We start from the raw sequence: 13,327 nt of genomic DNA on the forward strand, positions 1-13,327 counted from the left end.
AATCAATGCACAGAAATCAGTGGCATTTCTATACACCAACTACAAGACAGAAGAAAGAAATTAAGGAGTCGATCCCATTTACAACTGCATCCAAAACCATAAGATACCTTGGAATAAATCTAACCAAAGAGGCAAAGAATCTGTACTCAGAAAACTATAAAATACTCATGAAAGAAATTGAGGAAGACACAAAGAAATGGAAAAACGTTCCATGCTCATGGATTGGAAAAACAAATATTGTGAAAATGTCAATGCTACCTAGAGCAATCTGTACATTTAATGCAATCCCTATCAAAATACCATCAACTTTTTTCAAAGAAATGAAACAAATAATCCTAAAATTTGTATGGAACTAGAAAACACCCCGAATAGCCAGAGGAATGTTGAAAAAGAAAAGCAAAGCTGGTGGCATCACAATTCCAGACTTCAAGCTCTATTACAAAGCTGTAATCATCAAGACAGTATGGTATTGGCACAAAAACAGAGACACAGATCAATGGAACAGAATAGAGAGCCCATAAATGGACCCTCAACTCTATGGTCAACTAATCTTCGACAAAGCAGGAAAAAATGTCCTGTGGAAAAAAGACAGTCTCTTCAACAAATGGTGTTGGGAAAATTGGACAGCCACATGCAGAAGAATGAAACTGGACCATTTCCTTACACCACACACAAAAATAGACTCAAAATGGTTGGGAGACCTAAATGTGAGACAGGAGTCCATCAGAATCCTAGAGGAGAGGGCGCCTGGGTGGCTCAGTTGGTTAAGCGACTGACTTCGGCTCGGGTCATGATCCTGGAGTCCAGGGATCGAGTCCCGCATCGGGCTCCCTGCCCAGCGGGGAGTCTGCTTCTCCCTCTGACCCTCTTCCTTCTCGTGCTCTGTATCTCTCATTCTCTCTCTCTCTCAAATAAATAAATAAAATCTTTAAAAAAAAAAAAGAATCCTAGAGGAGAACACAAGCAGTAACCTCTTCGACCTCAGCCGCAGCAACTTCTCCCTAGAAACATTGCCAAAGGCTAGGGAAGTAAGGGCAAAAATGAACTATTGGGACTTCAGCAAGATAAAAAGGTTTTGCACAGCAAAGGAAACAGTCAAAAAATCAAAGACAACCGACAGAATGGGAGAAGATATTTGCAAATGACATATCAGATAAAGGGCTAGTATCCAAAATCTATAAAGAACTTCTCAAATTCAACACCCAAAGAACAAATAATCCAATCAAGAAATGGGCAGAAGACATAAACAAACATTTTTCCAAAGAAGACATCCAAATGGCCAACAGACACACGAAAAAGTGCTCAACATCACTTGGCATCAGGGAAATCCAAATCAAAACCTCAATGAGATACCACCTCACACCAGTCAGAATGGCTAAAATTAACAAGTCAGGAAACGACAGATGTTGGCGAGGATGCCCAGAAAGGGGAATCCTCCTACACAGCTGGTGGGAATGCAAGCTGGTGCAGCCACTCTGGAAAACAGTACGGAGGTTCCTCAAAAGTTTAAAATAGAGCTACCCTACGACCCAGCAATTGCACTACTGGGTATTTACCCCAAAGGTACAAATGGAGTGATCCAAAGGGGTACGTGCACCCCAATGTTTATAGCAGCAATGTCCACAATAGCCAAACTATGGAAAGAGCCAAGATGTCCATCAACAGATGAATGGATAAAGAAGACGTGGCATACACACACACACACACACACACACACACACACACAAATGGAATATTATGCAGCTATCAAAAAAAAAACCTGAAATCTTGCCATTTGCAATGACGTGGATGGAACCAGAGGTTATTATGCTAAGTGAAATAAGTCAATCAGAGAAAGACATGTATCATATGATCTCACTGATATGAGGAATTCTTAATCTCAGGAAACAAACTGAGGGTTGCTGGAGTGGTGGGGGGTGGAAGGAATGGGGTGGCTGGGTGATAAGACACTGGGGAGGGTATGTGCTATGGTGAGCGCTGTGAATTGTGTAAGACTGATGAATCACAGACCTGTACCTCTGAAACAAATAATACATTATATGTTAAAAAAAAAAAGAAAGAAAAAGATAGTAGGAAGGGAAAAATGAAGGGGGTGGGGCACCTCGGTGGCTCAGTCATTAAGCGTCTGCCTTCGGCTCAGGTCATGATCCCAGCATCCTGGGATCGAGCCCCGCACTGGGCTCCCTGCTCCGCGGGAAGCATGCTTCTCCCTCTCCCACTCCCCCTGCTTGTGTTCCCTCTCTCGCTGTGTCTCTCTGTCAAATAAATAAATAAAATCTTAAAAAAAAAAAAAGAAAAAGAAAAGAAAAATGAAGGGGGGGAAATTGGAGGGGGAGATGAACCATGAGAGACTCTGGACTCTGAGAACAAACTGAGGGTTATAGAGGGGAGGGGAGGTGGGGGGATGGGTTAGCTCGTGATGGGTATTAAAGAGGGCACATATTGAATGGAGTACTGGGTGTTATATGCAAACAATGAATCATGGAACACTACATCAAAAACTAATGATGTAATGTATGGTGATTAACATAATAAAATTTTTAAAAAAAGTTTAAGGCTAGTAATGAGTTAATGAATCTTCTTTTCCACAGGCTAAGGGTGTTGCCAAGTATTCCCACCAGTTTAGACACAAATGATGCCCCAGTCAGCTTCAACCTTTAAGAAATAAGGTGCAAAACAACTGGAGACTCTTTAAAATTCACTTATCCTAAAAAATTAATCACAATCTATCTACCTGGCTTTATGGCACAGATGAGAGATAATTAAATTTTTAAAAGAACCTAAACCACTTTCTTTCTCTTTAAAACCTAATCCGGAGCGCCTGGGTGGCTCAGTCGTTAAGCGGCTGCCTTCGGCTCAGATCATGATCCCGGGGCCCTGGGATCAAGCCCCACATCGGGCTCCCTGCTCTGAGGGAAGCCTGCTTCTCCCTCTCCCACTCCCCCTGCTTGTGTTCCCTCTCTTGCTGTGTCTCTCTCTGTCAAATAAATAAATAAAATCTTAAAAAAAAAAAGACTTAATCCATTCACACTACGTAATTTCTATATGCAGAAGGCTAACTATTTAGTACTTCAAATTTTCATTCTTATTATGGTCTTCCCATGAAATCTGAAGCAAAATAGTATAATGAATACATGGTTTTTTGAAGATTGACTTAAGTACAGTTAGAGTCACTACAGAAAATAATAATTGTACTTTCACTTCTCCATATTAATTCTTACAACAAAATATGAGCTACATTATCATCCCTATTCTCCAGATGAGGAAGCTAAAGCCTCAAAGAACCTGATATGACTTGGCCAAATGGCAGAGTCATGTATTATGATTCCAAGTCCAATAAATATTCACAACACAATTTAGACACACAGTGAGTCAATTCATGCTCCCCCAAAAATACCCTATTCAAGTATAAATTCTAAAATGATTGTGAAGGGGCACCTGAGTGGCTCAGTTAAGGGTCCAACTGTTGGTTTCAGCTCACATCATGATCTCAGGGTCGTGGGATCAAGCCCCGTGTCACACTCTGCCCTGACTATGGAGCCTGCTTAAGATTCTCTCCCTTCCTCTCCCTTTGCCCCTCCCCTTCTCCCCCCCCCAAAAAATAATAAAATTAAAAATTAAAAAAAAATTATTGTTAAGCCTAACTCATAACATAATTATCATTTGGGTAAGCAAAATTCCTTCCTTTCAAATGTCCAGTCCTCTTGATTTCCCCACCCATTGTTCATTCAACAGATTATCTTACAGAGACAATTTCCCTGTATCAGACTCCATTTTTCACTTGTTACTTGCCCAGGTAATGAGAATGAATGCAAAAAGATGGCTTTTTTTTTTTTTTTTTTTTTTTTAATGCTTGCTAGCTTACAAAGTAGTTTCAGGGATCTCATCTTACTTGTTTTTCAAAAGAGCTTGGTGAGAAAGAACAAATTGAACTACTTACTACCACTTTCCAACATCTCATATTCTTTCAGGCTCTTACATGTTCTCATGCCTTTTGTATATCGAGCTCTCAAAATGAATTGCCATTAACCCCTCTGCCATGTGAAATGTTCCTTAGCATCCCTGAAGACTAAGCGAAAAAGTTACGTCTTCTACAAAAGGCTTTCCTGATTTACTAGGCAGTAAGTTAGGAAAACTTCCACCTTGGTCTTGACCCAAACCTGTATCACATTTACCAAACAAAAACAAAAACAACAAACACTTAGGTGCTTACGAAAAGGCAGACACTGGTCTAAGCACTTAAACATCTATTAATTTATTTAAGACACATATCACTCCTAAGAGGCAAATGGGTAAAACAGTATCTCTTAGCAGAAGAGGAAACAAACTTGGGAGAGGCTAAGTCCGGCTATGGCAAAGCTGGACTTAAACATGACTTTGACCACCGTACTACACTGTTCCTCAATATGCCACTTTGCAATACAGTGGTAATACACAGCAACAGAACTGCTAGCCCTATCTGGCTCTTGCTTTGGACTGTGAGCACCTGAATACTAGGCCTGTTGGAAAGGGAAAAGTAATAAAGGATGGAAAAGGCGTCAGAGGTGAAACCCAAAAAATAACTCAGTCTCTTACAATGACCTCTATTAGTCGCTTTAAATAAACATATGATTTGCTCAGAATTTATATAAAAAGTTAATTAAACTGAGTTACAGAATTGTGTTTAAATGTCAGAGTATGATTCTTATTAGAAACTAAGGAGATTCCTTCAATATCCCCCTTTTGCTTTTAAGTTTTCAAAAACCAGTAATTACAAAACATTGATCTAATACTGAAGATCTTGGCATTAGCACAAAAGCAATTATTTTTGCCATTCGTTATGTATTAAAATATTATCTATCCACCTTGATGCTGCTATGACCCACAAAAATTGCCCAAGTCATTTTATGGAATGGCCTTCATAAGACCATATGCAAAGTTTCCAAATCCAAAACATGTGGATATAACTACTGTCAACAATGATGGTTTGCCAAGGACATGGGGTAAGGAGGCTGGGGGAGGCAGACAGCAAGGATAATAAGAAAAGGATGCATGTCTGTGCTTATTTTAACTGGTGAGCAAATCCTAAACAAGAAAACATTTTGGAAAAAAATTGTGAAGTCTTACACTTCTGTAAGGATTATTAAGATTAGTAGAAGATTCTATTATTTCCTAATCAATAATATTCCAGTTTTAACACACTAAATCATCTTGAGTCTATATATTATTCATCAAATAGCCATAATACTTCCTTTAATAATGTGTGTGTGTGTGTACACATATATACAATCTGTGCTTCATTATCTGACGACACATTTCAGGCTATCCATGTCAAATCATGCCCTTTATTAATAGTTTAATGTTTTAAAATTACGTAATAAATGACACTGATCATAACATCCACATCATATACATATCCTGGTCAGTTTCCAAAAAGTAGAATGTCAACCCTGATCTCAAAGGAATTAAAAATCAAACTGAGGGACAAAGATAAAACTATACTGTATGTAAATGTTTTCTACATACAGCTTGACAGGATAAAAAAGGTGGAGGGAGGTTAGACAGGTTTTCATAAGCCAGGGAAAAGATCAAGTCAGCAGCAAGAATTGACAGAGAGGGGCGCCTGGGTGGCTCAGTCGGTTAAGCATCTGCCTTCGGCTCAGGTCATGATCTCGAGGTCCTGGGATCGAGCCCCGCATCGGGCTCCCCGCTCAGTGGAGAGCTTGCTTCTCCCTCCTCCCTGCTACTGCTCTCTCTCTCCCTATCTCTTTCTCTCTCTAACAGATAAAATCTTAAAAAAAAAAAGAAGAAGAAGAAGAAGAAGAAGAAGAAGAATTGACAGAGAAATGGACAATGGTAAACAGGTATAAATACTTTGGAAAATTATTTGAGGCAACCTACTAAATTTGAACATGTGTGTAGCCTACAACCCAGCAATTTCACTTGGGAGTACATAACAGAGAAATTCTTGCACAAATGCATGAGATTTATACATGAATGTTCATAGCTGCAATATTTGTAATAGAAGGAGACATAAAATCTATGTGAAAGAGCAGGAAGTATGCACAGATCACTTCTGCTGCATACCAAAGAATAATATAATTGTCACATGGAAGAGCATTAATGGTATTGAATTACAAAATGAGCTAGTTGCTTTTTTTCATGAAACACCATTTTTACTGGAAAGAATAACACAAACCATGACTATTCAGACTTGGGTAGGAAAACCTGTCACTTAAGAGAACAGAACTGATATTTGTTTCAATAAAACTGAGCTTTCAAATGAAGCTTAGATTTTTAGAAAACTTGTATCCATCACCATGAGCTTGACACTTTCTCATACTTAAGGTCCATTCTGAGACTGATGTGATATTGACAAATGATACTTACTGTTTTTATATTGTACAATGAAATCTGCCAATATTTGGAAGATCTGCACAACCAATATTTTCCACATGATTAATGCATGATGTTATAAAATCATGCACAGGAAAGATACACTCAAAAGGCAAGAAAAACTAATAAATTTAATGTTACAAGTATAAAAATAGCATTGATAGGTATGGTTTCAAATTCTCCGTTGTAACTAACTTTTGAGAAACTATGCCTTATCTAGTTTTGGTATAATATCAAATAAAAATAGCTATAATTATCTGAAAAGGTTAAGATATTCCTCCCCTTTCCAACTACATACCTGTATAAGACTGAATTTTCTTCATACCCTTCAACCATATCACAACAGATGAAATGTAAAAGCAGATATGAGAATCCATCTGTCCAAATATTAAGCTAGACATTAAAGAGGTTTGCAAAATATAAAACATCACTACTATTTTTTGTTTTGGAAAAATACAGTCATTTTTCCTAAGAAATGGTATTTATGTTAATATTTAATGTTCTTAAAACAAATACATACATATTTTTTAAATTTATGTTTTAATCTCTAATATACTAAGTACCCATAGATATAATCCAAAAAAATAAAACCTCTTTGGGGTCCATAACAATTTTGAGAGTATGCAGCATTCCTGAGAAGAAGACGTTTGAGAACTGTTGGCCAATGTCACAAGCAACAAATTACCCTAAAACTTTGCAGGTTAAAATTTTATCTATTATCTCACACAACTTCTGAGGGTCAGGAATCCAGAAACAGCTTAGCTGATAGTTCTACCTCAGGGTTTCTCATGACATTGTAGTAAGCTGTGAGCCAGAGCTATAGTCTCTGACGACTTGACAAGAATTGGAGGATGTGCTCCAAGTTCATTCACCTGGCTGTTGACTGGAGGCTCAATATTTACAGCCAATTATACTTGTCTCTTTTTCCCCCTCTACCATGTTCTTTTCTTTGGTTTTCCCCTTTGTTATATCTCACTAAAATAGTAGGTTCGACTTATTAAAAAGCAAAGCCAACAAATTCACTGTACTGTTCAATAAAAGGGTTTAATGACTCCCTACTCCCCCACCACCAAGAAAGTAAAGACATGGAAGAAAAGTACTAACCAATACCTACCCTGCCCCCAAACTAAATATTATCTGTTTCTCATCTATAAAGAAACAAGGTGGGAAATATTAACATTACAAAATACAAAATAAAGAACAAAGCTGAAGGTCTCATACTCTCTGACTTCAAAACTTATTCAAAGCTATGGTTCTCCAAACAGCGAGGTGCTGGCATAAAGACAGGCATATAGACCAACGGTATAAGTATAGAGAGCCCATAAATAAACACTCACATACATGGTCAAATGATTTTTAACAAAGGTGCCAAGAGCATGGGAAAGGAAAGTCTTTTCAACAAATGGTGCAGGAGAAAACTATCCCTATGCAAAAGAATGAAACTAAATCCTTACCTTGCGCTATTAAAAAATTAAGTCAAAATGAATCAAAGACCAAAACATAAGACCTAAAACTATAAAACTATTAGAAGAAAACATAGGGAGAAAGCTTCATGGGATTGGATTTGGAAAGGATTTCTTAAATATGACACCAAAAGCAGAAAGATAAAATGGACTACATCAAATCAAAAACTTAGTGCATCAAAAGTGTGATTGTTATTTATAATAAAAAATATACATTGGGTTTTTATCCCCATTTCTAGAAGAGCTCCAAAAACCCTTGGAATTTCCTAAGTGATAAGAGCAATGAAAATGTCTTTTGTTTATTCGTAACTAGTCCCTTTCAACCACCAATGAGTTTATGTTAATGAGGTGATTTTTAAAAAGACCCTAAGGATGAGGGCTGGTTGCCATGGCAATCAACCAGGATTAAAGGGTTAGAACTTTCAACCCGACCCCCCATCAAACCCCCCCCCCACCATCTTAGGGAAGGGAGAGGAGCTGGAGGTTGAAGTTAATCAACAATGGCCAATAATTTATCAATCATGCCTAAGTAAGGAGGCCTCCTTAAAAACCCAAAGGGACAGGGTATGGAGAGATTCTAGGTTGGTGAACACATAGAAAGCACCCAGAGAGTGCACAGAAGCTCCATGCCCTTTCCCACACATCTTACCCTATGAAACTCTTCCATCTGGCTATTCTTGAATTATAATCTTTTAAAATAAACCAGTAATCTGGTAAGTAAAATGTTTTCCTGTGTTTTGTGAGTCACTCTAGCAAGTTAATCGAATCTAAGGCGAGGGTTGTGGGAGCCTCCTATTTACAGCCACTTGGTACAAAGTACAGGTAACAAGCTGGACTTTCAATTGGTGTTAGCAGGGGGGTGCGGGAACAGTCTTTTGGGACTAATCCCTTAAACTGTGGGATCTGACACTATCTCCAAGTAAATGGTGTCAGAATTGAGTTACATTGTATAACAACAGCTGGTGTCACAGAACTGTTGTGTGGAACACTCACACATCTGGTGTCAGAAGTAAAAGTGTAGTAGGGTATTAGGAGTAGAGGAGACACACAGGAATGTTTTTCCTTTAGAGAAGGCGGCAGTGAATGGGGAGTTGTTCAAAGAGTATAGAGTTTTAGTTCTGCAAGATGAAAAGAGTTCTGGAGATTGGTTTCATAACAATGTGAATGTTCTTAACACTTAAAAACCAGAATAAGTCATGCTATACTCATGCCAATAATTATATATATATATATATATATATATATATATATATATAACATACACAAGATTAAAATTTAAGATAAATAAAATAAATTCACCACTAGATGTAGCTTATTTAAATTCTTACCTGATTTTTTTGTGTTAATTCATTAAGTGAACTTTTAAGTTTTTGTAGTTCCTGCACATATACAGCAACTTCCTGGGGGCCTTTTGCAAGTTCACTCCTTAGCTGGCTTATTGTGGCCTTAAAAAAAAAAAAGAAAAAAAATTAGAGAAAACTAAAATGGAAAAGGAAATGGGAGCATCTAAAAGTTTTAAAATCACAAAGATTTTTGTCAGTTGTTAAATTAAAATAATACTTAGAAGTTTCAACTTAGTTCTTTTTCCTATACCCCTACTGCCACCTCATGTTTGAAAATTAATTTTTTTAATTTATCCAAAATGCACAACTTCATTTATTTAATAATGCATGAAGAGTTGGCATCCTACTTTATGTGTCTGAGCAAGCATCAAACTGTAAACTTGAATTTACTGACTTTTTGAAACTCTGTACATTAATCCTTCTGAATTTAAAGAAGATAATGCAAGCTATTGCCTACATTTTCCCCCAATTTCTATAGGACAGCCTTTCCTTTTACTTTAAAAACATGTTAAATAAATGCAAACATACAATACAGAATCACCTTGGAAGGGTGGTAAATCATCTTTTTGACTATATGGTAAAGTCTTTGTCCAAAGAAGTTATATAGAGTTTTATTAGATATAGTTTCATTAAGCTGGGCCACTCCATAATCAGGTATAATAGCTGGACATGAATTTGCTTTAATGCATTTTAATATTTTTTAATGAAATTAAGACAATGGATTGATCGTTTAAAACTAAGAGAAAAGTAGGCAAAGATCTTGGAAATAGAAACTTCCTACACATGAGAGCTTCAACAACTAGGAGTAGTTTTTTTTGTTTGTTTGTTTATTTATTCATGAGAGTCAGAGAGAGAGAGAGAGAGGCAGAGGCAGAGGGAGAAGCAGGCTCCTCGCCTAGCAAGGAGCCCGATGTGGGGCTCGATCCCAGGACCCCAGGATCATGACCTGAGCCGAAGGCAGACGCTTAACCATCTGAGCCACCCAGGCGCCAACAACTAGGGAGAGAGAGACTAAGTACTGCTTTTTTTCAGTATGGTTTCCTGCAAGTGGTATCAACAAAATAACTTTGTATTTCTAATATTGCTTATTGGCTTCACTTTTTACATTCCCAAAGTTACAATCATTTTCATTGTCTACATTCTTTATTAGTAAATAAACTTCATATGAAACGGACATAAATTTTTAAAATTTTTTCCTAATAAACACATCAGCAGTTGTCTTTTTCCAACATTACAAATAAGTACTTTCATTTTCAAGGGAGAAACGAAGGCTATCGATTTATCTTGACAATAATGCCAAGAGATCTTCTGCTACTCTTCTTTTGGAAACCCTTCCGGTATGTGTGGCACTATTTGTTTTTTAAAAAGAATTCTCATTGGTGGTATATATATCTTCATCCATTACAGTACTTTGGTTTAAAGTTTTGGAAACCATCTTGTAAAGGAGGTTAAGTAATTAAACTGAATAATCAAACACTTGGGCTTATATTATTTTATTTTAATAATCATAAGTTAATGAAACTAGTTTTTTGAGTGTTTTCCAAACTGGCTTAAAGTCAGTTAAAAGAGGTTTCAAAAATTGTTTTTATGAATAGCACCATGTCTGAGATATCTTCCTGGCCTGACCTTTTAAGGAAAACATTCATGTAAATAAACCAATTCTAATACAATGAAAGGCAATCTGTCATTCCGCTTTACAGTTACAGCTTATACAGTTACAGCTTATACAGCATGTTTCAATAATAACTGATATATATATATTTATATATATATGTAATATATGGTACTGTATACTTAAAAAAAGGAAATGTTTGGGGTTTTTTTGTTGTTGTTTTTAAGTAGACTCCACACCCAGCATAAAACCCAATGTGGGGCTTGAACTCATGACCCTGAGATCAAGACCTGAGCCAAGATAGAGAGTCAGACACTTAACTGAGCCACCTAGGTGCCCCAAAGAAAGAAATGTTTAAATATTTGCTATTTTTAACTATATTCAAGTTAAAGGTATATCCTAATAACTTCTTTCTTAAACTAATCATGTAACCTTTTGATATTGGGAGTTTACTTCAAACTGCTATTTCTAACAACTTTGAATCTCAGATCATTTTCTGTTAGTAACATTATGGACCTTAACAGAAATATTAGGAACAGTTTGGCTATTTTAAATTACTACGTATCAAAGGATTTAGCAGAGTAACACAGAATAAACAAAAAACAGCATATATTAATATGCAAATTATGAGTATACTTCATTAAAATACCATGATTCTGCATTTAAGTTTCTTTTTTTTTTTTTAAAGATTTTATTTATTTATTTGAGAGAGAGAGAGAATGAGAGATAGAAAGCACGAGAGGGAAGAGGGTCAGAGGGAGAAGCAGACTCCCTGCTGAGCAGGAAGCCCGATGCGGGACTCAATCCCGGGACTCCAGGATCATGACCTGAGCCGAAGGCAGTCGCTTAACCAACTGAGCCACCCAGGCGCCCTCTGCATTTAAGTTTCTAAGATATAGTAAGCCAAGGGTAACATCTATCTTGCTGATTAACTCCAAAATGTAGGAAAAAACAAGCAAAATGTAAAGCAAATATATTCAAAAATATCTTGTTATATTGTATAGTTTTTAGATACATTCATATAAATGATTTTATAATTTTAATACCTAAAGAACTAGACATTAGGTTTATCATTTATCCTTTGGACACTAAATATGTACTTTTTTTAACTAGAATTTTTAAAAGCAAGCATTTGAAATTTTTTATTTTACTCAAATGTGGAAAAAGGAAAGATGTGGGAAGAATTTATACCAAAAGGTATATTTTAGTCATGGGGAAGGGGAGGTGGGGAGTGAATTACAGAAAACATTCACTTTCTCTGTTGTACTTTATGAATCATTTTAACTTTTACAATGACCATGTATTATGTTTGCATAGGGGAAAAAATGAAAATTTTAAAAAAGTCAAAACTGGCAAGGAAATAAATACATTCCCTGTTCAAATATGACTATGGGGGAAATTCAAACAAAGATGGCTCTCCACATTGACTTTACTCATTGTTTAACAGGTCAGACTCATCTGTGCCTTGAGGCTTTAATAGTTGCACTCCCTCTTCCTGGGAATGACTGTTCCCAATTATTCACCCTGATTCTTGCTTACTTCTCACACATATCCTCCTTGAGAAGACCTTCCCTGATCATTCTATCTAAAATTGTCCTACATTATTACCAGCTCCACGAAAGCAAGGCCCATACATAAATCCTGCTTTATTTTTCTTTTTGTTTCCACCCAGTTGCCCCATCCCCCCACCGCCTTCCCCTTCAGCAACCCTCAGTTTGTTTCCTATGTTTAAGAGTCTCTTATGGCTTGTCTCCCTCTCTGATTTCATCTTATTTTTCCCTCCCTTCCCCCATGATCCTCTGTTTTCTTAAATTCCACATATGAATGAGATCATATGGTAATTCTTTCTCTGACTTATTTCACTTAGCATAATGCCCTCTAGTTCCATCCATGTCATTGCAAATGGCAAGATTTCATTCTTTTTGATGGCTGAGTAGTATTCCATACATACCACATCTTCTTAAATCATCTGTTGATGGACATCTGTGCTCTTTCCACAGCTGGTTATTATGGATATTGCTACTATAAACACTGGGTTGCAGGTGCCCCTTCGGATCATTACATTTGTATCTTTGGGGTAAATACCCAGTAGTGCAACTGCTGGGTTGTAGGGCAGCTCTATTTTCAACTTTTTGAGGAACCTCCATACTGTTTTCCAGAGTGGCTGCACCAGCTTGCATTCCCACCAACAGTGTAAGAGGAACGGCTTTCTCCACATCCTTGCCAACATCTGTCATTTCCTGACTTGTTAATTTTCCTGCTTTATTTTTCTTTATAGCACTTAGCATTAACTGACTTTCTATCATGATTTGGTTTACTTATATATTGTCTGGCTTCCACAAAGAAATAAAAGCTTTATGAGAGCAGGCACTCTGTCTTACTCACTGTTGTATTCCCTACACCTAAAATAGTTGCTAGCACGAGACATTCAAAAAATACTCACTAAAGAAATGAGTGATTCATCTCCAAGGAGTTATAGATTTTTGTTCCCAATATCAGACCCAATAAAAGAGTCTGCATTTCCTCAAAGCCAT

The 13,327-nt window shown here is 36.9% G+C and overlaps 1 protein-coding gene across 2 annotated transcripts in view; it reads right to left on the reverse strand.

The window, feature by feature from the left end:
• EEA1 (early endosome antigen 1) overlaps positions 1–13,327 on the reverse strand; it is a 125,310-nt gene that overhangs the window by 60,628 nt on the left and 51,355 nt on the right. For both annotated transcript variants that reach the window (XM_028105495.2, XM_088025284.1), the window contains one exon: positions 9,167–9,283. In XM_028105495.2, the coding sequence (XP_027961296.2) occupies positions 9,167–9,283 (117 nt within the window). The remainder of the gene's footprint in view (positions 1–9,166; positions 9,284–13,327) is intronic.

The sequence above is a fragment of the Eumetopias jubatus genome, unplaced genomic scaffold, assembly GCF_037043125.1.
Source record: "Eumetopias jubatus isolate StellerSeaLion01/CBP00866 unplaced genomic scaffold, mEumJub1_p1.0 scaffold_8, whole genome shotgun sequence".
Classification (NCBI taxonomy): domain Eukaryota; kingdom Metazoa; phylum Chordata; class Mammalia; order Carnivora; family Otariidae; genus Eumetopias; species Eumetopias jubatus.